The 26,271-nt window shown below is 35.8% G+C and overlaps 2 protein-coding genes across 5 annotated transcripts in view; both read right to left on the reverse strand.

The window, feature by feature from the left end:
- Window positions 1-705: 705 nt before the first annotated feature.
- LOC148272909 (uncharacterized) lies at window positions 706-8,166 on the reverse strand. Its single transcript, XM_088239408.1, has 3 exons — window positions 7,846-8,166; window positions 5,690-5,969; window positions 706-2,220 (listed from the first exon to the last, which is right to left on the reverse strand). Exons 2-3 carry the CDS (start codon window positions 5,949-5,951, stop codon window positions 1,589-1,591), a joined length of 894 nt encoding a protein of 297 aa, XP_088095534.1. The 5' UTR covers window positions 5,952-5,969; window positions 7,846-8,166; the 3' UTR covers window positions 706-1,588.
- Window positions 8,167-12,014: 3,848 nt separating this feature from the next.
- Window positions 12,015-26,271, reverse strand: part of cnc (NFE2 like bZIP transcription factor cap-n-collar) — a 36,160-nt gene continuing 21,903 nt past the window's right edge. For 3 of the 4 annotated variants that reach the window (XM_088239412.1, XM_088239410.1, XM_088239411.1), the window contains 5 exons: window positions 25,288-25,369; window positions 24,687-24,825; window positions 23,652-23,825; window positions 22,636-22,747; window positions 12,015-22,358 (listed from right to left, as the gene is read on the reverse strand). In XM_088239412.1, the coding sequence (XP_088095538.1) occupies window positions 22,273-22,358; window positions 22,636-22,747; window positions 23,652-23,825; window positions 24,687-24,825; window positions 25,288-25,369 (593 nt within the window). In that variant the 3' untranslated portion in view covers window positions 12,015-22,272. The remainder of the gene's footprint in view (window positions 22,359-22,635; window positions 22,748-23,651; window positions 23,826-24,686; window positions 24,826-25,287; window positions 25,370-26,271) is intronic. The other variant, XM_088239409.1, reaches the window with a different exon arrangement.

The raw sequence follows: 26,271 nt of genomic DNA on the forward strand, positions 1-26,271 counted from the left end.
ATCAACACATTGCCATATACATAAAAATATGCAGAGAATTCCTTTTTTTTTAAACTGTTATATTTAATCCCAGGACTTTTCTGCAAGACCGATTTTTTCCGCACCACAACAGGCCGTGAGGCCCAATTACAGTGGTGAATTACAGCACGGTACACCCAGCCTTAAGAAAAATCACATTTAATTTTTGTGTTCTCACCAGGAATCGAACCCAGAACCTTTCATGTGTGAGCCAAATGTCTTAACCACTACACCACGGAGGCCGCCGATTTAAATTAGTGCACGACAAATATCCAAAAAAGTGGTTAATTCCAAACAACATTCAGATTGGCAATACTATCAAAGTCATAGAAAAATGATATATTACACCGTTTTTGTCTGTGGGTTTCATGTCATTTTTAATGCGCAGTGCTGCAGATACATTCGTGAATTCGTATTTTAATTACGCATTTATCATTGGATGTTCTTCCGGCGATTTTAAAACTTTTAATATTGTCGAAGTGTTCATACTCAGTTTAAAGGATAAACTGTTGATATGCCACTGAGAAAAAAACAAAAAAAAAAGAGTTTTCGTAGCACTGTCATTTGACAAAACCGTCATGTCGAGAGTTCTTCAAAAGTAAGTATGATAGGCACGACCACAGGTCAAAAAACAGTCGACACCGGTGTATGGATAATAATCACAAACATAAATAAATGAACAGCGAATACTTTGAATATATTTTTATGAATAAACCTTTCTTAGATCTCATGAAATATTTGTAAAGTTGTCACAAAAACCAAGGACATATAAGACGGCTAATAGTGCTTAATTATCATTATTAAAAAAATAACACTAAATTTGTATATAAATCAAAATTATTACAACACAATGTAAATAAACAATGTTCGAAATAGGGAGCCATATGTGTTTCGGTCGAGAAATGTTTTAATATTATTTGTACACACGGTTAAAAATAATGAAAATATTTTGCGTGGACCGACATAAAATAAGAAAAGTAACTTGCATCTTATTGTACGTACGCATAATTCTAAACTAAAATCTACACAAGACTAAATACTAGTATTTAATAATTTATTAGAGAACGGATACATTGCTAAGAGTGACATTAGAATACAATGAGGAAGTCCAGTGCCTGGGGAAATTGGATACAAAAATGTTTTCCAACACGCGGTAAAAATTAGAGCATTTAATTGTGCGGTGAAATTTCGAACTACTTTCAAACGTCACAAGTTCTGGCGACCAATCAATCGTTGTGATAGATCTCCAGTTTCCGGGTAGCCATTTTTTCAACGTTTAGTGTATTTTGACAGCAACGGGGTTCTACTTTTAAATATCAACGCAACTCATCGGCGACAACCCGTGACGTCACAGGCGGAGTAATTATAGTGAAAAATACTATTCAATTTATTTTGTTTAGTTTGATAGTCTGTTAATATTTTAAATACACCGAACTCCCACATTGAATAACTTAAGTTTTTGTTAACAACGTAATGTCTTTTCAAACCAGTATACAATCCAAAGCGCGTTTTTTTTGTTTTGCTAATGCAAAAACGGCCGGCTTCCAAGTGTTTTTAATCTAAATATTAATTAGTCTACCTCGTCATAGCCATAAACATCAGAGGTGGTTATATTCGATGGCATCGAAGGAACTGCGGACGATTTATTTATATGTTTCAACATGTAATGTCTCTTTAAGTGGGTTTTTAGCCTACAGTTGTATGCACATTCTGAGCATTGGAATGGTTTCTCTCCCGTATGCGTGAGCTTGTGTCGCAGTAAATCGGCTTTGAGTCTGCACGCGTAAGGGCACTCTGAACATGCGAATGGCTTTTCGCCGGTATGCGTCAGCAAATGAACTTTCAGTTCAGAAAACTGCGAACACGCATGATTACACTCGGGACACGCGAAAGGTTTCATTCCTGTATGCGTAAACATGTGCCTCTTCAAATGGCTGGTCCTTCTGCAGGTGTATTGACATTCTGTACAGGCGTAAGGTTTCACGCCGGTGTGGATCAAGTAATGAGATTTGAGGTTGCTTTTATCTTTGGATGTATAAGCGCACTCGGTGCAGGCAAAGGGTTTCTCATTTGTGTTTTTCCTACGCCTGGTGTACTTTTTCTGTAGCGGTACGAATGGAGGGCCAGACTGAGACGGAGAGTTCATTGAATTGTCTGTATACAAGGGATCCGACATTTGCTTTCTCATTTCTTCGTCTTTGTCTGAAAAAAGTAAAACGTTCGTATTTTAAAATTAAATTTAAATAAATAAATATCTCGGGTCTTTTATTCAAAAGACATAACATGAACGCTAACATACATTTCAATTTATTTTTTGCATCTGAAGAGTAGAAACAGAATTCATATGTGTATCCATATGCGTGCAGAATACATAGGTGTTAGTAGGCAGTTGCGTCAGTTTTTTTCCAAATTGAAAATCGACCACCAAAAATAAAACAAAATGGAAAATGATATAACGTCACTCGAAATGAAATATTTTGCTCTACAAGATATGTTTGCTTTTACGTTTACAGATTTATTTGATTACAAGCATTCAAAATGGAATGTCAAGTAAAAGAAAGTGAACATTTTCGACACCTTTTTCTGTTCGCGTTCAAGCGAGGGAACAAAGCTGCTCGCGATATTTGCGCAGGGTACAGTGAAGATGCTATGAATTATCAACTAATTTGTTATAAAATAATGAAGGAGAATACACTATTGAATAATTTTTTGTCCCCTGGTTCTCTTTTTGGAAAAAAAAGGATAAAACGGACACAAACAATATTTTATATAATTTATATGTATTTTATTTTTATTTATTAAGGAAAAACAACAGTTGTTATTTAAGAATACAAAATCTTTTTAAAAAAGTACATACATCCAGTTAAAGTTTTGAACAAATATAATGAGAGAACATGTTACACAGTAAAGAGAAAAATCATATATTATAAAAGACATGAGGAAAAAAAAGCTCTTAAGAAGATTTAAGAGAAGGTAATTTAGAAGTCTAGGCATCTACAGGGCTTATGACCTGTCAATGGCTGGTTTAAGTGGCCACTTTACACACTGTGTAACATTCACCATTCTGCCTATATTTAAACATCTATATTCCTTCAATTCTTTCATCTGTTGATATTTGTGAAGTTAAAGAGCTGAAACTTTTATTTATGCAGGTGAGATTCATCTAATTGAATTATTTCACCTACATACTAGGCAACGCCTGAAAATGTTATTTTTTCCTTTTTCTAAATTACCTTCTCTTAAATGTTCTTCATCTCTGTTGTAATATGTTAATATAAACAGCTCCCTGGGGAGTTGAATCCAATCCTTGTCTACAAAAATTTGGACAAACTCAAAATATTGTTGCTCTTAAGAAGGTTAAGGGATGAGGAAATAGAGTGGAGGAGAGGGATTTTCATAATATAGTTGACCAATTCAAAATTTTGATACTCGTATTATAATAAAATAAACATAATTAAAGGAACATAAACTTATTACACACTGACAAATGTTTTATTTTACAGTGTTTCAAAAAGGTTTTTTTTGAAGTCACAAAATTTATGTACAGTATGTATTTAAAAATATTATGGGCGTAAAAAAATATAAAAATAAATAAATAACATATCGATTTGATATTGGATAGGATTTAGAAATTAACCTTGTATATCTGTACTAGTTTTGACAGTTACGGTGTAGTTAGAGCATTTTATCACCACACGCGGGAGCATCGTTCTCCGTAGCGTCACGTCCAGTGAAGACATTGTGGAGGGCATCACCAACAGCCGTGAGGTTGGCAGAGCCGAGCACCGCTTTGGATGCAACGTCAGCTCGGACAAGTTATTAAACGTCGTGCATCGGAAGAACATTCACATTTCATCTTGGCATTTCGTGTCGCCCGTCCACCAGCTCCTCGCCAAGTGTTCGCTAGTGTAAATTCCTTCTGTACAAAATTGTAAGGATGCAACTCGTGTGTATCTACTCAATAAATAACTTGTTGACGTTGCATCGGATACGCGTTGCGGGCCAAAGCGGTGTTCGGCTTTGCCAACCTCACGGCTGTACCACAATATAAGTGTGTTCAGTAGCGTGCCTAGGGTTTACGAGTAAAGCCCATATATATATTTTTTAAATTCACATGTGGTGTAATTCTCTGACAGCCTCATAGTATAGTGGCCAGCGGATTTACCTACCATGTAAAAGGTCTCGGGTTCGATTCCCGACATGGTTGATATGAAATATTTATTTAAAAAGGTGTTTTTACACTTGAATGTGTCATAGTCCCTGGACTGGTACTTGAAGCGTAAGACTGATCATCTTACCTTTATGTAGCAAAAATGATCAAGATACACTGCGATTGCAGTACTCTATGCACCATTAGGTGCGGAAAAGGAATGATGATGAATTAATTTGTATGAAAACATGATATGAGCTTTCTTCACTACAGTTGTACAGTCTACAATGCATCCAAAAGGCACATTATGACGAATAACAATATATTTTTTAATATGCATAGGATAATCTTTCTGAGGTCGTTTAAATGAACGAAATAAAGAAAACACAATATTATTTTATATAAAGGAATTCCTCAGTTATCAACCATTACCAATAAGTAACATCAATATAATATAGCGTGCGTAGAGTTGAATAATAGTCATCGGAACCCATAGATACAAAAATATAAATTATAATTGATATAAGATATAGGAAAAGGAAAGTAGATGGGCAAATAATAAAGAAACGTCGGCCATCTCCGAATTCATTTTATATATGACGTTTGCACAAAATTAAGTAAATTATCGTAAATTTTAACCAGTACGGGTCTTTATACTCTTTATACAATTAAGATTAAAAAAACCGTTTAAAATTATCAAATTCCGTAAAAAAGAGCATAATAAACAATCGTAAAGTTTGTTAGATACGAAATACGAGAGGCGCTCTCTGCCAACTTTACTCTAAAGAAGCTGGCTTCAGATTCCCATATAAAACTCAACATATACAGACAAACATTTGTTGAGTTTACTGTTTGCATCACATGCGAGTTGCACCGTGAAATAAGCCCCATAAGAAGCCCACGTGCGTGAGCAAGATAAAAAGACATTGTCGTTCGCGCACACAGATTTCATGCGGTTCGGATCTCGGGATGCGAACAGTACCAACGTCGAACAGATCTCTAATTCTCATGCGGCGCGAAATTTAAACAACGAAATGAATTATTTTTAAGCGTTTGGTTCAGATTTGGTAATTTTTAAATAAATTTAATAGGCAAGCCCGGCTTATGGGCTTCTATGGAAATACCGCCACTGAGTGTGTTAGATAATTAAGGTGAGGAAGGCAAATATCCACGAATTAAATGCCATATATTATGCGCTTGTAACGTATCAATGTAATTATATAATATTCATGGCTTAAGACCGCCAAAATTTTATTCTGTTAGTAATAAAAATGTCAGCCTCGTGGTGTAGTGGTCAGCGCATTTAACTGCCATGCATGAGGTCTCAGGTTTGATTTTCGACATGGTTGATGTGAAATATTTAGTTAAAACTGTGTTTTAACACTAGGAGCGCAAGACTGATCATCTTTCCTTCAGGTACGAAAAATGATCAAGATACGCTGCGATTGGTGTACCAATGCAGTATCCTATGCACCATTAGGTGCGGAAAAGGAATTAATTAATAAAAATATCAAAAATTACCAGATTCATCTTCTACGTCTTCCTCAGGTTCAACTTTAACTTCAGGAGAGTAAGTAATGCCAACTTCGGGATACATAGTTTCGTGACAACCTTCTTCGGCGTTATCAGCTTCAGCACTTCCTTCCGGTTCGGACTTTATGTCGGGATCACATTTCTCCTCGCTCCGGTAGGGATCGGAATACGACGCCTCTTCGTCGGAGAAGTGGTGGATCATTCCTCCGCTGTCGGTCATGGCAGGTATATCTACTTCGGCGAAATCCATCACTTATGAGAAATACACCTGTAAAAAATCTCACTATGAACCGAACTATTTAAAGATGTTTTGAGTATCTAAATATACCAAAATCTTTGAAATTTTTACAGTATTATACTGGATTTTTACCCGCCGAAGCATCTAGAGGTTCTAATAGTTGGTATGGTCGTGATGGGGTGTCATGTTAGAAGGTTTACTTACAGTGAAAGTACTCCCTCCACATACCCGAAAGAACCGTTTTAAAAACTGAGTCTTCCTACCGGTTTCGCTAATACAAAAAAGGAATGTTTTTTTGTCTGTATGCAAAGATAGAGCGATATGGCGTTCTATCTAATCTAAAAAATTCAGGTACAAGGTACAATGGTTTATTTTCTACTGTATTTATTTACAAATTTAATAACACTTCAATTATTCAACAAAAATCTTAACTCCGACGTCCTTTATACAAAAACGTATTATATGTTAGCATAAATTGTGTCAGTTTTTTTCAAAATTAAAAAAATAGCAACAAAAGTAAAACTAAATGGTAAAGGTTATGCGTCATGCGAAAGAAATTTTTCTGTTCTACAAGACATTGTGGTTGCATTCACGTTACGTATATTATTTTATTTAATTACAAGCCTTGAAAATGGAACGTACGCATTTTCGGCACCTTCTGTTCGCGTTCAAGCGAGGGAACAAAGCTATCAAAGTTGCTCGCGATATGTGCGCAGTGTACGATGAAGATGACTAATTTGTTGTATTTTGTCCACCGATGTTCTTTTCATTTGGGAGAAAATGGACACAACGAATGTTAACACCCAATAGCACCGCTTATTTAAAGGCTATTAAATACATTAATTCAATCAAGTCAAAGTGAAAGGATTGATAGTACTACGTTTGACAATTTCAACACCAAGATTTATAAAGGCAACACTACTACCCTTTGACGGCAAAGGGCAGCACTAAATACTTGTTACATTCATACTCGGAGACATTGGGCTCCTTTGACAATATATAATTGAAATCCTTAAAACATGTGTGTATATTTATTTCCTTTTAAGCATGTTTTTTATCCTTATTTATTTTAATATCAACTTTTTTTTTTTTATTATAGTATTTTTTCATTTTAATATTATTTCAATTTATGTAAATACTAACTAGATACTTTTGACATAACTTTTTTACTTTGATTTTCATTTTTAAACTATGTCTTTTCAGTTACGTTTTTCCCCTCATAATATTACCGTACCTGGAAAAAAAAAGTTAATTGATGATAACCTTGGCATTTAATATAATATGTAAACTTCACTGTCCATTAGAGTTAAGTCTAATTTTGTATACTATAAAACTATTTAATTGTACTGTATGTTTCCTGAATAAAAGAAAGTAAAAAAAAATCCATTCTCTCAAAGACGAGGATTCCGAAAATATCGGTCACCATATTATGGCGCACCCCTGAGAATCTCCCATTTCTAAACCATTTGTAACGTGTCTATTTAATTATACATCATCGTTTGTCTCAATTTTGATCTAGGGCTATTTCAACTAATTTACATATGGCGAAAGCGGTGAAAGCGGCCACTGTTTATTTCAAATTTGCGGATTAAAGTATCGTTTGTATTATATTTCTAAAAAAAATTACTTCAAAAATGTTCAAAGGCGCAATTATTCGATAATCATTCTAATGTACGCAGTTTTTGGCCACTTCAGGGTACAATTTTCTAATAATTATCGGCTCAAACGCGGAGAAAATTCAACAACATAAAATTCATACACTTTGTATCTGTCACTTTGACGAGCCGATATTGAAGTCCATTTAAATAGGGAAAAAATACATAAATAATAACGCACACATGTCCTATACTAAAAAAAAGCACTGCAGATTACAATTAGATCGCAAAATACACCGGTAAAAACCTACCTTATAATAATAACACTAAAAATATCCAATCTCAGACTCCGCTGTCACTTGCGGGGGCCATTTTATAATGTTGAATTTTAATTCATGGTTCAGCCACAATATGGCGAATTTGACAGCTAACTCACATATTTCTATAAATCATTTGAAAATAATTTATAAAAAAAGAAATTTTGTGCAAAATAATGCCGTATTTAGTTTACAACTAATTTACTAAAATAACAGTGATTTTAATCGGTATAAATCATCATTTTAATATGTTATTTTCAGTCTTGTCAGTGGCGCTGCTATCGCGACATAATGTTTGATATTCTATTTGTTGCTGTCTATGGTCATTTTAATATTATTTTTAGGCTGCACAATATAATATTTTGTACACTGACATATATATTGGTAGCTATGTCAACAAATGTTTTTAGACAAGTCTAGATTTCAGTCGTTAATCGTTAATTTATTTTCATAGAATACATGTATTTTACAAAAAATAATAATAACGTATTCCTAACTCTATAAGGCCAAGAGCCCTGTGTTCAGCTGGAATACAACATAATGGAAAGTAAAAGCATGCACATATTATTAAACAATAACAAAATTAAAAATTACTATTTAAACATTGTGGGGTTCATAGTCCATGATCGATGACACAGACACACGTGTTAAATAATTTCACCTGAAATTATAGTGCGACGACCGATGAAGCAAGTAAGAGTTTTCTATTGAATTCAATTCATTACATTCTGCGAAACATGAGACCAATGTCCTGCAGTACATTAACATCGTCCCTACTATGGAGATATGAAGAACAAACAAACAATTCTTTTTTTTACTGATAATATTTAATTGATTACAAACTTTCAAAATTTTCCTTCTTTTAAAAAACATGCACTATCCTGGATTCAAACTAAAAATAAGAACTCTTTTTTTCTATGATTTATTTTGTTGCCCTTAAATATTATTAAATAAGGAAAATTTTTGTGTTTTTTTAAATATTTTTTGTTTCCTTTTTTAATTACTCTAAAAAAAATTCCATATTATCTTTTACAGAATATTTTATTTTTTCTTTCTTATGTTACACAAAAATATTATAACTGTCCATTATTTATTATAGGATCAAAAATTCATTAACATTTTCTTGTATACCCACGAAACAGGCCATGCCTTTGTGGGATTTTTTGTTTACTATTTTTACTATTAATATGTTATTGCTATGTAATTATGCTTTTTTTAATACTCTGTTTTATTACTTGTGTTTATTGTAAAGAACAAAAAAAATAAAAAAATAAATTTAAAAAAAGGAACGTGGCCTATAAAGAGACCACAGGGCGCAGTCATCGCCCAGTTCAGTGAGTCAGCATCAGTCACTCAGTTCCAGCCTGTAGTTCAAGTGCAGTCTCTTCAACCCATCATTGCCGTTACGCTCGCGCTACTCAGCCAAGTGCTGTATCTTATTCGCCATGCAGTATATACGCATTGAACAGCAACCTCGTGTCTTCTGTCAATTTCTAACTGGGGTAGGAGCTCCAATCCTCAACAATCAAATCCTCCAAACATGTATTTCAATAAACATCTGGGCAACACGCATAATAGTAGGTATATAAATCTATGTAATATCTCGTAGCAGTCTCCTGCAATGATCTCTGATTGATATAAAGATTGAAATTTATTAAGACTCTTATTGTCATGATCAACCGTACTTTACCATTTTGTCATTTCGTTTGCCTTTAGTTTCATTATTTAACTTTGCTTTTTTTTCACATAATGTTTACTTTCAATTACTGTTTTATTAACAATATTTTGAGTTTGTCCAAATTTTTGTAGACAAGGACTGGATTCAACTCCCTGGGGAGCTGTTTATATTGACATATTACAACAGAGATGAAGAACATTTAAGAGAAGGTAATATAGAAGTCCAGGCATCTACAGGGCTTATGACCTGTCAATGGCTGGTTTAAGTGGCCACTTTACACACTGTGTAACATTCACCATTCTGCCTATATTTGAACATCTATATTCTTAAACCAGCCATTGACAGGTCATAAACCCTGCAGATGCCTGGACTTCTATATTACCTTCTCTTAAATGTTCTTCATCTCTGTTGTAATATGTTAATTACTGTTTTATTGCTATTAATATCATGTAATTAAATTTATATTGACCTGTTATTTTCATAAATAATTAAAATTTTAATTGATGGCACGTAATTGAATGTTTTTGCCTAAAGAAAGTTTAATTAAAACATTGCTTTTCCTTCATTCTCGGCAATAACTATTCAAACGTTGCTGATATTTTTCACTTAAAGTAGAGCTTATATAAATTAACTCTATTTGATCATTTCAAAGATGATCAACAGTAATTTACATTTTTTAGATTATAGTGCTTTCTATGTTTACTTTTGTATGGGTACTATTGTGTACCATATTTACGTGTATACTTATTTTTTAAATTACTTTAATAGTCATTATTAATTACTATTTTTTTTAAAAATTTTTTGAGACAAAATAATTTGATTGTATTTAATATATTTATATTTTGTGCCTTTTAAAGAAAAATATACATATATTATTTTCCTTTTAAAATTTTATTTGCAAACATTGTTTAATTATTTTTTTTTAAATCTTAATATATTTTTTATACAAAACTGCTGAGTTATATGTATATAGTATTTATGTAAAATAATACTTTTAAATTTATTTCAACGGAGAGGGAAAACATTTTTGAGAAGGGAATGTGGAAGTCTAAGCATTTACAGGGCTTATGACCTGTCATTGGCTGGTTTAACTGGCCACTTTACACACTGTGTAACATTCACCATTCTGCCCATGTCTGAACATCCACATTTCATCAACTCTTCCATCTGTTGACTGTGAAGTAAAAGAGCTGAAACCTATGGTGAATGTTACACAGTGTGTAAGTGGCCACTTAAACCAGCCAATGACAGGTCATAAGCCCTGTAAATGCCTAGACTTCCATATTCCCTCCTCAAAAATGTTTTCCCTCTCTGTTGAAATAAATTTAAATATGAACAACTCCCTAGGGAGGAAATCCAGCCAGTCTGCAAGCATTTGAACATAATCAAACATCGTTAATACTTTTATATTTCATTTTTAAGTTTTTCACATCGCATTTTTAAATTGTTTATATTATTTTTAATATATATATTTTTAAGGTAAAAGGCACTGTGTGCCGTGTATGTTAATAAATAAATAAATATTCTACATTACTTTTTATACTAGAGTCCGAGGGGGAATTAGGGGGCAGGCCGGGTGGTTAGAACAAAAATCATTGAAGTCACATAATTATTAGATAGGCCATACTTAAATTATTTTTTTTTCTTAAATATTCTTATCAAAAGCCTATAAATCCAAAAAAAGTTTTTTTTCTTGGAGAGATACATTTAAAACAGTTTTACAACTTCAAACCGCTCTTCTAAACACTTTACTAAATGTGACTTCCAGCATTTCTGCCACACACTCGACGAGTGGCATAGGTATTAACGAGGAAAGCAGGCAGAGTCGTAGTGTGGCAACATTACTCGTCATGCCGCTCGTCATGCTCCTCGCCGTGCCCATCGCTCCCTATTTTGTCGATTTTTTGAGCGCGAAGGACCAGCAATAAAAAAACATTAAAATATTCCATTATTATTATTATTATTATGGATAACTTATATAGCGCCATTTTCGTAATATAATAACCTCAAGGGCGCTGTATTATTATTTTTTACATTTTTTTTTTTGCACCACAACAGGCCAGGATGCCTAATTACAGTGGTGAATTACATCACAGAGCACCCAGGCTTGAGAAAAATCACATTTTAATTTTTGTGTTCTCACCGGGAATCGAACCCGGAACCTTTGATACATTGATATAATTAGCTGTACTAAAAATGCATAGCGCGCATGCTGTCACAGTTTCATCGTCCATTGTATAGAAAGACTAATGATAAATGCGATTAGTTGCGCGAGTAGAGCAGTGTGTGGGCGGAGAGGGCAGCATCGGGCGAGAGGGCGGCAACGCGAGGAGCAGGAGCATGAGCATGAGCAGCGCGAGGAGCATAGTGTGGCGGGGCTACAAGGTAAACTAGCTCCAATATTTTATTTTGCTGTCATTGTCTATCTGTCATTTTGGTTTCCTGTTCCCTGATGAGAGTTAAATTTTACGAATAAAAACACAACTTTAGTGAAATTTTTATATTTAATGCACTTTTAACTGTAAATAAAGTCAGATACAGCAATTTATTATTTTCAATACTTAATGTAAGCAGTATATTTTATAAATATTGCCTTAATTACTCAATAGTACTAAATTACAAACAAAATCCTTATCCTAATATTTACACATTTGTGAGGTTTTTAGTATTGTAAAAGTATTTGAAAAAACACAGCTGGATAGGTTCAGTTGGCATAAAGAACCAGGCACTCGCTTAAAAGGAGAGGAGAATAACATGCTCGTTTTAATTACAAACTTACATATCTCCTACCCTTTTCAGTAGTGACACTTGATCCCATCAGGTCCGGTGCCGAATAAAACGGCCAAACTCAGTTGAATTATTACAAAATCAAGAGCTGAACGAATGTGGAAATCTGAGAATTTTCGGGGCTCATGACCTGTCATCGGCTGTCGGTGATCACTCGAGACACTGCGTGACATTCACCGTTCGGCCCAACGTTTACGATATCCACAAAACTACAACTTTCAGAAGTTGTGCCCGTACTAATAATAATCTATACAAGGACAACTGTATGGAACAGATAGAATATACGGGCATTGGAACTAAAGTCATTAATTTTGCAGTAAGCTGTTTGCTGTACGCTGACAATTCAGTTCTTTTATGGCTTGTGGCAGTCTGATATAAACCCATTGATTTTCAAAGTGAATAGAGCTGAAAATTTGATTGATTCGGAGGATTCACCTGATTTGAATATTTTGCAATTTTTGTGCTTTTTCTTGCATCGTTTCCTAGTGGAGGTATAATGCCACTTTGCATACAGACCTCGCTTTCCTACATTCATACGTCTTATCATACAATCATGCTTTTTGACATGTTTATTTTAAAGAATTTGTTGCATTTGGTCATGCCCCGTCTTTCTCGGTTCTCCTCGTTTTCTGCATCCTTCAACATCCACACCCTAAATCCTTTTAGCTAGAGATGAAAATAATCAAATGAACAATGCCTCCGACATACCCGTCAGAACCGTTGTTCCAATACATGAAGGTGCTGGATATGAGACAACTGTACCTAAAAGAAGCACTTCACACTTCTGGTCGAACAATCAGCGAAATGTCTGTGCGAGGTTTTCCCAGAGCACGAATTATGTCATACCCAAAACCCGTACGACTTTGGCTCAGAAACATCTTTCATTTATCGCACAGAGAGTGTTCAATATTTTGGAAGAGCGTATTAAGCTCTCAAGGACAAAAACTATTTTCAATAAAGTAGTTAAGGACTGGATTTTCCTTAGTGCGAGGGATTTGAGTGGGAAACTCCTTGATGATTTTCCAAATGTTTGAGTTTACTGTTTACCATATTGATGTGCCATATATTGTTGTGTTTTTGATTCTATATATAATATTTATGATGCTATACTCTTGTGTCTGTGTCAACTAATTGCTCGACCCAACTCAACCCAGGACTTTGGAGTTGGGACTTTTGTCTCAAATGATGTGTGTAGTAAGACAAATAAAATAATTAGTAATTAATTTAATTGAATAAACAAATGAATGAATCATTAATTTCTGATAATTCATAGATAATAGATGCAAAGGGGGGTGCCCTCGGAATTCGGAGAAAAGTAAGCATCTTCAAAAAGTTTTATTTTTTAAATAAGGAAATATTTGCGTTCTTATTACTAACCAAAATATTTTGATTTTTGGGGCCATTTTCAACGAATTGTAAGTAACTCACTATTGGAAAATAGGAATCAAGTTGGGAAGAGTGGGGTTCGAGCCTCGGACCTCTGATCCGTGAGTCCGCAACACTAGCCACGGGGCCACAGACCGACTCAAATGTTTAAATTCAAGGGGTTTAAAAGCATTTGAATTTGCACCCTGGGAGGGGGGAGTCGTGCCCATATTCTGAAAAATCCGGGGGTCTTCCTCCAGCATGCCAAACAGATATTTAAAATATTAAATTCGAAGAATTCATTAGTTCATTAATTAATTAATTCATCCATTCATTGCAATGAATTACTGCATTTGGACTTTCATTCAAATGAATTAAGTAATTAAATTATTTTCATTAGAATGAATCATCTCTGCTTTTAGCCGTTCTTTCGCTGTCCATTTGCTTTACATGGCCGATCCGAAGCGGAGCTCCTTTCTTGATTTAGTGGAAAATGCTAGTCTCAGCCTCACATAATGCACGGATCTCGACATTTGTGCATCATACGTAGTTTTACCACACATTCGCCCGAGAGCGCACATCAGGTTATGTACATATAAAGGCGGGTTTGATGTCCAAACCAACGCAAAACTCTTTTCTTGTTCCGAATATGTCAAAACTTTTGTAGAAAAGCGATGGATTTTTCGGTCTCAAAACTGTTTTTCGTTTCTGTTGTAACATAAATCAATGACAACAGACATATAAAAAAAAAATTGAGCAGGTCTGTGTCGCTACTATCTTACAGGCAAGCACATCCTAAAATGCTCGAGGTTCTGAGTTCAATTCCCAATAAAGCCAACCCAACCCACCTGTGGCTCAATCACAAATAACTATCGACGTGCTTAAAAACATGATAAGCATTTGAGAGATCAAAATGAACAATAATGAACATGCTTAAGTTATCGCAGTCATAAGTCAACGCGTGTGTAATCTCTAAGTCAACGCTCGTGTCGGTTTGTTTTTTGTTTTCCTCGTAAATAAATACAGTTCACTGGCGAAAAATCGGCGATTACTATAAAAAAAATACAATAAATTGCATTAGCAAAATAGTAAGGAGTATCAAATACAAAAAGTGAAAATTAAATTACAATTACTATGGCGCCTGCTTTTCTTGACATTTGGCTCGCCTACCGCCGGCTAAATGCAATAAATAGCCTGATAAATAATAAATAAATAAAAATAGCACTTTTGGAATATTTTCCATATTTACACCGGTGAAATTGAAATATGTGATTGCGCAGCAGGATTATACGTCGCGAAACGTAAATATTTTGACATTTAATATTAGGTGTTCACAGATGTTGCATTGTGATCGCAAATACGATAAACAACCATGGTGAGAAATGGTTATCACGTCGCTTATTAGTACGTCGATAGTTATTTGTGATTGAGCTACAGGAAGTAAAATGAAGACTGGACAATAACAATATGTATAAAATAACATCCTCAGTTCAATCGGTCAGAAGTAAAGTCAAGGCAGACATTCATACAGTGCATTATTTACTATGGTCAACGCAGATACTCTCACCGATACTTGTTCATCATGTGAAAATACACTTCAACCCTCACTATCGTTCTCTTCTGTCAACCTCCAACGGGACAGGAGCTCCCCGGCTTTCTTGCAGCGCCCTATGCACCATCAGGCGCGAAAAGGGGAACACATAGAGACAATCAGTGGTAATGCATTGAAGACGTTAGGATTTGTTCTGCGTACTGCCAGGGTTTTCGAAAATACCCGCGTACTGAGAACTCTTTACAACTCCTTGGTGCGAAGTAGACTCGAGAGTGGCTCGATGATTCGGGGGCCACATGAACTCTTATGGTAGACAAAGTACAAAAGGAGATATCTCTACATGAGAGAGTGTGGATATTATCCTCGGCTCTACCCGACCGAGTTTCTCCAGGATATGCTCGGCTACAACAGTTTAGAGACTAGAAGGAATGTGTATTTGACTACACATTTTTATCCATTGTTGCGCGGTATGATCAATAATTCTGATATTATGATGAGCATTGGTTTGTATGTTCCTGATAATTACCTAAGACAGCGTCAGCATAGATTGCTTCATATTCCGATATACAGGACCAGCCTGCCGTTGGAAGGGTTACCGCTGTGCCGAACAACATCGCTCCGGATGTTGATCTGTTCCATGTACCCGAAGGGGTTTACCGGAGCAGGATTCTCCTACTACTTTGACATGAGTCTCTTTCGTGTATTTTTTTTCTTTTTTATAATATGTACGTATTGAATATATGTTTGTAATGTATATGTTATATTTAAAATAAATTAATTGAATTGAAAGAATGAATTACTTGATAAGTTAGAACGATTGCAGAATGTTTGTGTACAATATATCTTTGATCTTGGCAAATTTGACCACATAACCGAGTATCGCACGCAACTACACTGGCTCAGTATCAGGCATAGAAGAAACATTCACATTCTATCACTTCGACACAATACTTCAAATAACCCCACTTCGCCTGTTTATCTGAGAGAGCTCATCCAACCTCTATCACAACACTGACTATCTCTTCGTTCTAGTGACGAGAGAACCCTTTTAATACCCTTTCATCGCTCTAACTTTCTTGCCTCCTCTTTCACAGTAGCAGCTGCTCGATTGTGGAATAATCTACTCAGTAATGTTAGAGACGCCCCTTCCTTATTTACATTTAAGTCAAGATTGAAATGTCACTATCTAAATATTTAAATTGTTCCTTTATCCTTCTTCTTTCCTTCCCATCCCTTCTCCTCTCTTCATAGTATAGTGTTAATTTTTTTTATGTATTTTTATTTTCATAATCTTTGTTTTTTATTTTTGTCAAAAATTGTAAGATTCAATATGTCCATGTGTTTGTAATTTTCTCAAACTAAACAGTTTGGGTAGGTAGGAAGAAATTGCCTTAAGGCAATATGCCCGCCTTTATATGTATACAAAGTGTTAAAATAAATTATTAGGTGTCAGTATAAGTTATTAAAATATTACAACAGAGATGAAGAACATTTGAGAGAAGGTAATATGGAAGTCTAGGCATCTACAGGGCTTATGACCTGTCAATGGCTGGTTTAAGTGGCCACTTTACACACTGTGTAACATTCACCATTCTGCCTGTATTTGAACATCCATATTCCTTCAATTCTTTCATCTGTTGATGTTTGTGAAGTTAAAGAGCTGAAACCTTTATTTATGCGGGTGAGATTCATCTAATTGAATTATTTAGATGAATCTCACCCGCATACCTTCTCTCAAATGTTCTTCATCTCTGTTGTAATATTTTAATATAAACAGCTCCCCAGGGAGTTGAATCCAGTCCTTGTCTACAAAAATTTGGACAAACTCAAAATATTGTTGAGTATAAGTTATGTCTGTTTTTTCCAAATTAAAAGAATGAGAGGACAAAAATAAAAATTACAACAAATTAGTCAATAATGTATTCTCCTTCAATATTTTACAATAAATTAGTCGATAATTCTTAGCATCTTCACCGTACGCTGCGCAAATATAGCGAGCATCTTCGGCAGCTTAATTCCTTCGATTGAACACGAGGAGAAAGCGGTGTCAAAACTGTCTAAATGACATTCTATTCTGAAGGCTTAAAATCTTTTTTAGTTTTGTAATTTAATGAAAATTATCCGCCTCCGATATCCGATATGCCGGATACCGGATGGTTACCGCCTCCGATATCCGATATGCCGGATACCAGATAGTTACCGGACATGCGTTTCATCTCTAGAAAAGACCCTATTGGGATTCGAACCGAGACCTCGTAGTTGTAACTAACTTTGAAAAAGTTATAAAAAGGTAAAAAAAAATACAAAAAATAAACAAAAACATAAGTAATTTTTACATATATTATAATATAATTCGTAAAACAAATTATACGGTTAAAGCAAAATCCATTTGAAAAATATAAAAAAATATTTTTTCTAAGTATTGCAGGTCGATCAAACCTTACATAACATTATATTAAACATTATTCTATATAAATCCAGTACCTTATTCATTAAAACTAAATTATTGCTAATATTTAAAGTAAGTAGTTGCACATTTAAATACCGTATTTTTCCGATGCGTCTTATCGTCCGAAACATGATTTTTTTTTTAAATTGACAGATAAATTTTGGAGTGCGTCTTATGGTCCGTTGCGTCTGATCGTCCGCAAAATGCGGCAATCGTTCCGCCCAGTGCTCTTTGCCATTTGTATCTTAGTCTGGGGAGCGAAGAATACAGTTCTGCGTGTGCGGTAGAACCGGAACCCTGCACGAGGGCTTTCCACTCGACGGCTGCTCTCAGGCAAAAGTCCCGAAAAAGGAAATCGAGCGGAGATATCATCATGATTCCACGTCCGCTCCCTAATTGGAGCATATGGTATCCACAAAGAGTCTCTATGCGTCTCTGTCGGCCGCCAACTCCTTTGCGTCTGTCAGCAGCGGACGTCCAGGACGTCGCGAACTGATGCCTCGTAAAGTAAGCAAGCGTGGTTAAGGCTCTCAGAAGGCTTACGCAGTATATGGCCTAGCCAACCGTATCGCCTCCGCTTGACGACAGTTGTCGCCGGAGTTTGCTGCGTCCGTTCTATTATTGCCTCCATTGCGCGCAAAGTCAAACCACCGCAAACCCGAGATTCTTCTAAGACACCTATTCTCAAAACTCGGTATTTTTGGGCCCTAGTGAGGTACCACGATTAGTATTCGTAGAAGAGAATAGGCGTTATATAGGCGGCATTTGGTTTTCACTGAATAAACATCAGATCTCAGACGGTATTAGAAGCAAACTTTAAAATCTCCATTAGGAGATATTTGCGAAAAACTTTAAAAAAAGAATGCTAAGTTTGCGGTGTCAAGTAGTATCATTGAAATCTGTTTTTGCAAGATTTAGAGACAGTTTTGAATTACGCTAATATTTAGGTAGGTAGGTATTTACGTATAATTTATTTTGGCATCGATAACTCATTTTCCATTTTTGGTGGAGATCTCTAAATTTGATTCTTAAACCCTCGAATAGAAAATCTAAGAAATACAAAAAAACATTACTACTTGGTACGAGTGAAACCGATAAAACCATTTCGGGTATGCGGAGGAATGTATTTTGAATCAGTGAAGCTTTCAGCTCCTTCAGCTCTTAGATGTTCAAACATAAGCAGAATTGTGAATGTTACACAGCATTTTAAGTGGCTAATTACCAGCCAACGACGGGTCATCAGCCCTGCAAGTGCCTATACTCCCATATTTCGCAGTATAAAACCATCCTAAAGACAAATATTGTACCTCGAGCACTTATCTTTTTACGATTTCATTATCAGGACTTTTATCCGAGAGTAATCGTCGAGTAAAAAAGCTTTCGTCCAGGCAAGATAAAAAAATAAAATTTAAACATATTTTCATGAGCAAAAATTTAATAAAAATATTACATCCTTATTTCGAGCAATAAAAAATAATTAGTTCTAAGTTCTTAATTTAAACATTTATTTAGTTATTTACATTAAATACGATGTGTTTGAATCAGGGTTCGAAGGATACGATCACGATATATATCGTATATCTCACGATATATCGTATATCACGATATACCATATATCACGATATACCATATATCACAAAATACAATATATCACGATATACCATATATCACGATATACCATATATCACGATATACCATATATCACGATATACCGTATATCACGATATGCCATATATCACGTAATGACGTATATCGCGATATATAATATATCACGATATATCATAGATCGCGGTATATCTTATATCACGATATATAATACATCACGATATATCATAGATCGCAGTATATCTTATATCACGATATATCACATATTATGATATATCGAATATATCACGATATATATCGTGATATTTATTGCCGATATACTAGAAAGATGGCCAAGTATAAAACGTCATGATTTATGCATTTTGAAGGAGAGAAATAAGGAAGTTTGGTGCAACGGAAAATTGGAAATAAAAAATGTATTTTTATGTGCGGAAAAAATTAGAGCATTAAATTGTACAGCCAAATTTCTTTAAAATCTATGAAAAAAATATTCAAAACGAACTACTTTGAACGACGTCACAAGTTCTTCCGAATTAACCAACCGGTTTACTGAGACCAAGCAGCAGAACTCACCGAGAAAAGGGGGAAGAGAACTTAAGACGTCACACGCAGAGTAATTTCAAAAATACAAAAAAAATTGGCGAATTTTAATAGTCTATTAACAAATTTCAAACAAACCACCGAACTTCCTCATTGCTAAAAACATGAAAAAAACCATCGGCTGACGCTCACAGCACGAGCAAAAGGACTATTCACAACGATGCCCCGATAGCAACTGGCAATAGTACTATAGTCCAAAAAAAATATCTTGATTAAAATGACAGCTGAGTGATGGGAAAATATTGATCACTAATCATGTACCAATCAATTCGATTTTATCTGTTTTTCAGGCAAACGCGAGACTCTGTTTCCGAAAATTTATATAAAAACGCAAGAACAAGCCTATTATAGTGTGTCTAAGACAATTATTTACTCAAAAATAAGACATTAAATACTTTTTTTCATGAACAACGACAAATGAATTATTTTTTATTCAATCGATTTACGTTGATTAATCTGTCTAATCTCGCTAATATTTTTGCAAAATGACGTAGCCTTGTGAGAACGTCGTTAATAATTGAGTTTATTTTAGTTTTAAAGCTGATTTTATGTATTTATGTTGATTTATATGTCAAGCATTGTATTAAAAAAATTAATTTACACGCCAGATACGAATAATTTATCGTGTGTCAATATAAATCACTCAGAAGTTACTACAAAGTTATGTCCTCACTTTTGCTGACAACTGTCACGACTATAGTGACTTAGCTATTGGCCCACCTGGTGGGTAAAATTGTCAAATACACATCGCGATACATATCGAACATTCAAATAAATATATTTCGAACCCCGGTTCAACACTGAAATGAAATACCTTCCCGTAGTACCGTAGGATCTGACCACTTCGCGCTTGTGACGTGTCTTCAATGACACGTCGGTGATTTTGGTTCAGTCTTTTCACTACCAAGGTGATGCCCAAACTATTGGTTATAATTTAAACTGTTGACTGCCGATGTTTGAACCTGTAAAGCCGAAGACCCCGATCGAGGTTAGCGGCATTGAACGGATTCAGGCTGTAGTCTGATAGAAAAGTAAGAAAGTCATACAATTACGCCATTTTAAAATGCTGTTATTTCAAAATCTGGCAGTTAAAAAAATAAAGTAAATAAACATTAGATTGAAACAATTATTTCTGATTAAAAATACACTCAAATGTTTTATGCAACTAAAATACTCATACAGATGTATTGCTGAATTAGCGGACATTAATTTTTCACGTAGCAAGGATAAATATTTTTTGTATTAACATCCAGCATTGTCATGCAAATTTTACTTTTTAAATGCGGTGAAAAAATGTCCATTTGAAGATTACAAAAAATACGACTTCATCATTTTTGAAAATTAGAAATATATATCTAGTCTTGTGTGCTATGTAGACTAGTGTGACATCACAGCCACACAAGGCTTAAATTACACTAACAAATTTTACTATGCCTTTATATGCCCACTGACGTACCCAAGTTTTGTCGAAATTTCAAGTGGCCGGTTGAAAAGTAATTATATTTTAGTTACATAAAATTTTAAGTAGTTTTGAAAGAACAGCGTTATAGAACGACCAAAAAGTAACGTTTCCTTACCTTTCATCAGACTACAGCCTTAAGCAGTTAAAGAACGTACGCAAAATACAGGGTGTTCGTAAAACCGTCACACCCGAAACCACGATGATCGGTATGCGCAAAAGACACATTGCAATATAAAAAATATTTAGAAGTGAGCGAGAGCGAGTGACGATTCTGACGATTCTCGACATTCCTTAAGATGACGATTCTCGACCTGAGATTGGCCCATTCATTGTTTTGCTGCGAACTGTAGCTAACTTAATACTTAATAGTCATCGTTTGGGCTCCTCTATAGCTTGATGCATTATTGCTCATGCTGATCATCGTGGTTTCAGATGTGACGAGGTTTTAACAAAAATTCCGCATACAATTGTTCTCATTTGTAAATAATGAGATCATGGAAATTTGAAATTTGTTTTCGACGTTAGATAATATGAACTAAATTAAGCTGAAATTACAAATTCTTAGTAAAGCATTTTTCATTTAATTTATAAACTATATTATCAATACGACAAAAAATAAAATAAAATAAAAATAAAAACATATGTACAATATAAATATTTACAATTTGACGAAGTCCGTGCTTTCGTGCTTGCGAAATCAAACCTAGCGGTACTATGCGTGAGCATCAAAATCGCCCGCTAAAAAAAGTGTGCTTAGCATTTTTACGTAAAAAGGTGGCAAGTTTCAAATGTCTCTTTCAAATTTATTTTTTTCCGATCCGAAGCCGATAACTACGGAAGTTGGAGGTTGATTTGTTTGGGTTCGGACACCCGGCTGTTTCACGGCGGGCCAGCCAGCGGCCGCGTTCGGGCGGGCCGCCCCCTCATTGGTCGAAGCTCTTGCGCTGTTTGATCTTGATGCGTTCCAATTCGTCCTCGGACGTGCCGTTACTGCTGCTCATGTGGCGGTCTGCAAAGAACAATAGAAATATTTCAAATTATAAAAAATACGCTTCAAAAAGTTGTCATAAAAGTGTGAAACAATTTTGCCGCGATCTATATGACAGTTGTTTTTAGTGATGCCATAGAAAAAAAAGTGATACAGTATAAATAAAATTTCTCAGCATTTAGGGGAAAAAATATTGTACGTTATATTGTGCAAATTAAAAAAAATATTTTTTATTTACCCATAAAATAATTTTAACATGCTGTTTTTAAATCAAATACTAAGGTTGACTGAGTTATACCTGAAGTTCTCGAGGCGGGTGCACGTGGCACTAGAACCACGGCTCCATCGGCAGCCTGCTGGAGAGAATATTGCTGGGAGGAAAGGGGGTTCCCGTCCGAATCACGTAGGTGCTGAAAACAACATCGATCCGTTGATAATTAACTCTCTTGTGTTCCCTAATTCGCCCGCACCTAGAGTATTCCTCTATTCCTGGTCTCCATATTATGACGTTGAAGAATATTGACATTGAAGACAGGCTAGAGGTTGGGCTTATCCAGAGACCGATATACGTGTAATGAGTTAGAAACTAGCCTAAATGTTAAAAATTTGTTTTTTAATGTTTACTAACAATATTAGCCTTTTATGGATTCCAATCAGATTCTTTCCTCGCATTCCTTATAATTTCGTAATACTAAAATAATATTAACTGGCATTTAATACATTTTTGAAAATCGCATACATGTATAAAAGGCACCCCTGTTGGTACATGGTCAGAATTTAACATTTACAAAAAGAATTCTATATTTGAAAATGAGTTGTTTTATGTTTTGGAATGCAACCATAAACAAGTACCTAGCTACGTACTTAAATTCAATATTTGAATATTAATAATTTTTAGTTTTGGAATTCAATCATAACCAAGTACCTAGGTATCTACTTATTAAAGAAAAGTGCGCCTCCGTGGTGTAGTGGTCAAGACGCTTGACTCACAGACGGAAGGTTCCGGTTCGATTCCCGGTGAGAACACAAAAATTAAATGTGATTTTCTCAAGCCTGGGTGTTCTGTGATGTAATTCACCACTGTAATTGGGCCTCCTGGCCTGTTGTGGTGCAAAAATAAAATAAAAAAAAAAATATTAAAAAAGTATTTTTTCAAGCTAATATCAGGCAAGCCATCGTTCAGGCAGGACAACGTCTGTCGGGTCCACAGGAATATCCTCATTATGTGATAATGGGACAACACACTAGTGGACTCGTTTAATCGAATTTTTCTGGTTTTGCTGACTAATAGCCGGACGATGGCCGCATGCGTACCTGGAAGACGTGTCGGTACAGGGCGGCGAAATGCTCCTTGGCGCGTTGTCGCTCCGCAGTGAGCGTCTGATGGTCGCGCTGCAGTCGCTGCTTGCGGCTCCTCACGTCCCTCACCTCGTCAGCCAGGGAAGTGATCTGGTCCAGTTTGCGCTTGCGGCAGTTCTGGGCGGCCACCTGACAGAAAAAAAAAACACCATTGATTTTTCACGTCCGCAAACAGCCAGATTAAGAATACGGTTCTGTGTGTGGAATAGAACCAGAACCCTGGATAAATGTTTTCGATTCGATGGCTACTCTCAGGTAATATTCCCGTGTCGATCCTGCGTATCTTTGTCAGGAGACGCAGGATTGACATGGGAGGCGTCGAGGCTCTCCTGAGGGATCCACAGCATGCTCCACACCAGGTTAACAGTCGTGAGTAGGACATTGAGGGTTCAAGATATTTGTTATTGGAGGCCGCTGTGTCTGTCTCAGACTTCAATTAACCAAATTTGTTGCAACAGAGGGAAAACATTTTTAAGGAGGGAATATGGAAAGAAGTCTAGGCATTCCCAGGGCTTACGAACTGTCATTGGCTGGTTTAAGTAGCCATTTTTCACGCTGTAACATTCACTATTCAGCCTATGTTTAAACATCCACAATTCCTCAACTCTTCCATCTGTTGACTTTTGCAAAGTAAAAGAGCCGAAACCTTTATCGTGTGGGTGAGATTCATCCGGCTGAACCAATTCACCTACTAGGCCACGCCTGAAAACAATTTTCCGATTTTCATACTTCTTCTTTTACCAGTTAGTTAGACAGACTTCCAGCCTGTCTGCAAACATTTGGACATACTCAAATCATTGTTCAATCAACCACCTCATACCTATATTCAAGATTGCCATTATTTTATTACCCTCGTTTTTCTTGGCTACATATTTTTATGATATTTTCGTTCAGTTTCTTGTGCAATGTGTTTCTTCATACAACTGTTGTAATTGGCTAGGCCGTATATGTAATGGATAAATAGGACAATAGCATCAGAATCTCGCCTACCTTGTTCTTGCCCCTGCGCCGGATGTCCCTGATGAGGGACAGCTGCGTCTCGCTGAGGTCGTGCTTGCTGAGGCGCTCGTTGAACTCGTCCATGGGCAGGTTGATGATGTCGTGCACGGACATGGGGATCCCTGCCACGCCAACGCAGAGCCACAAAAACACAACACGTTAAATTACATTCTACACACAATCGTCAGATCGATTGCTTACTTCTCAACTAAAAAACAGTTTCCTATGAACAACATTTGCAAATTTTAGTGAATACAAAATATTAGTTTTTATCATTTCGTCAGGGAGTTATACGATTGTCCCGGACTCAAGTGAATGGCCGTCGTCATATTCACCAACATGGAACAAGGTCAATTTCAGCCATAAAACTGGTAGAATCTAGAGTGCAAAACCTCTATGGAAGCCAAACAACATAATAGAAGCCAAACAAGTTTAACAAGCTCCCAGCCGAGGTAACAGACTCTACAAGTTTGGAGCAAAGAAATGGTTCCCGAGTTGAGGTGGAATTGGGAGGATAGAGCTTCCAGTGATAAGTCCAGAAATGGGTGTTTGTGCTTTGAAATATTTTTCAAAAATTATGGAATGATGGTTACCTAATGCTCGGGCTCTTTTCTCGTCTCGGGAGAGGGGACCGCTGCCGCTGCAGGAGCTCTGCCCCTCTAGACCCCTCCGACCTGAGGAAAACAAAAATATATTTTAATCAAGTAATAGTGGACTCCGGGAACTAGGCTCAAGAGAACGACTAAGACCCATGCGCGAGAAAAGAATCCCGCAGGTCTTTGGACATATTTCATGTTTGGAGAAAACTATCCTCCTGGGAAGTGTCGAAGGGACAAGGACGCGTGGACGTCAACCGACAAGATAGAGTGGCTCGGTCGCTGAATTATCAGAACCATCACTGACCAATGCCTACGAAAGCACAAGACCGTTCCAGGCAGAAGGAGACTGTCCTCAGACAAGCCATGCCTGCAGTCGAGAACAATCGCCATCCTCAGACACGAGGTGCGGATTAAAGTGAGTGAGTTTCCAAGAACTGGATTCAACCCCCTTGGTAGTTGTGAATATAAATATATTACAGATTATAACAGATCTGAAGAACATTTCATAGAAGGGAATATGGAAGTCCAGGCATTTACAGGGCTTATGATCTATCATTAGCTGGTTTAAAAAAACCTTGTCTACAAAAATTTGGACCAGCTCAAAATATCGTTGATAAAACTAGGTATTGCCTAGTATGTAGGTGAAATAATCGGTCAGAATCTCACCGGCATCAATTAAGGTTTCGGCTCTTTAGTTTCACAAAGATGGAAGAATTTAAGGAATACAGATGCCTAAACATAAGCAGAACGGTGAATGTTACACAGGGTGTATAGTGGCCACTTAAACTAGCCAATGACAGGTCATACGCCCTAAAAATTCCTAGACTTCTATATTCCCTCCAATAAAATGTTATTCAGATCCGTTGGAATAATAGTGGCACTGATAAATTCCGGCTCGAAGGACCAACCTTGTGGTATTGTAATTTCAAAGTTTTAGTGGGTATTTTCAATAAAAAAATCATAAGGATGATATATCG

Source organism: Micrasema longulum, unplaced genomic scaffold (assembly GCF_059751315.1).
Source record: "Micrasema longulum isolate JH-2025_06_02 unplaced genomic scaffold, ASM5975131v1 h1tg002161l, whole genome shotgun sequence".
NCBI lineage: Eukaryota > Metazoa > Arthropoda > Insecta > Trichoptera > Brachycentridae > Micrasema > Micrasema longulum.

Bases quoted from the DNA above. Each gene is read 5' to 3' on its own strand.
- LOC148272909 (XM_088239408.1), bottom strand. From the start codon at position 5,951: ATGGATTTCGCCGAAGTAGATATACCTGCCATGACCGACAGCGGAGGA. The intron at 2,221-5,689 runs GTAATTTTTGAT...TACTTTTTTCAG, and splicing joins AGACGTAGAAGATGAATCTG to ACAAAGACGAAGAAATGAGA.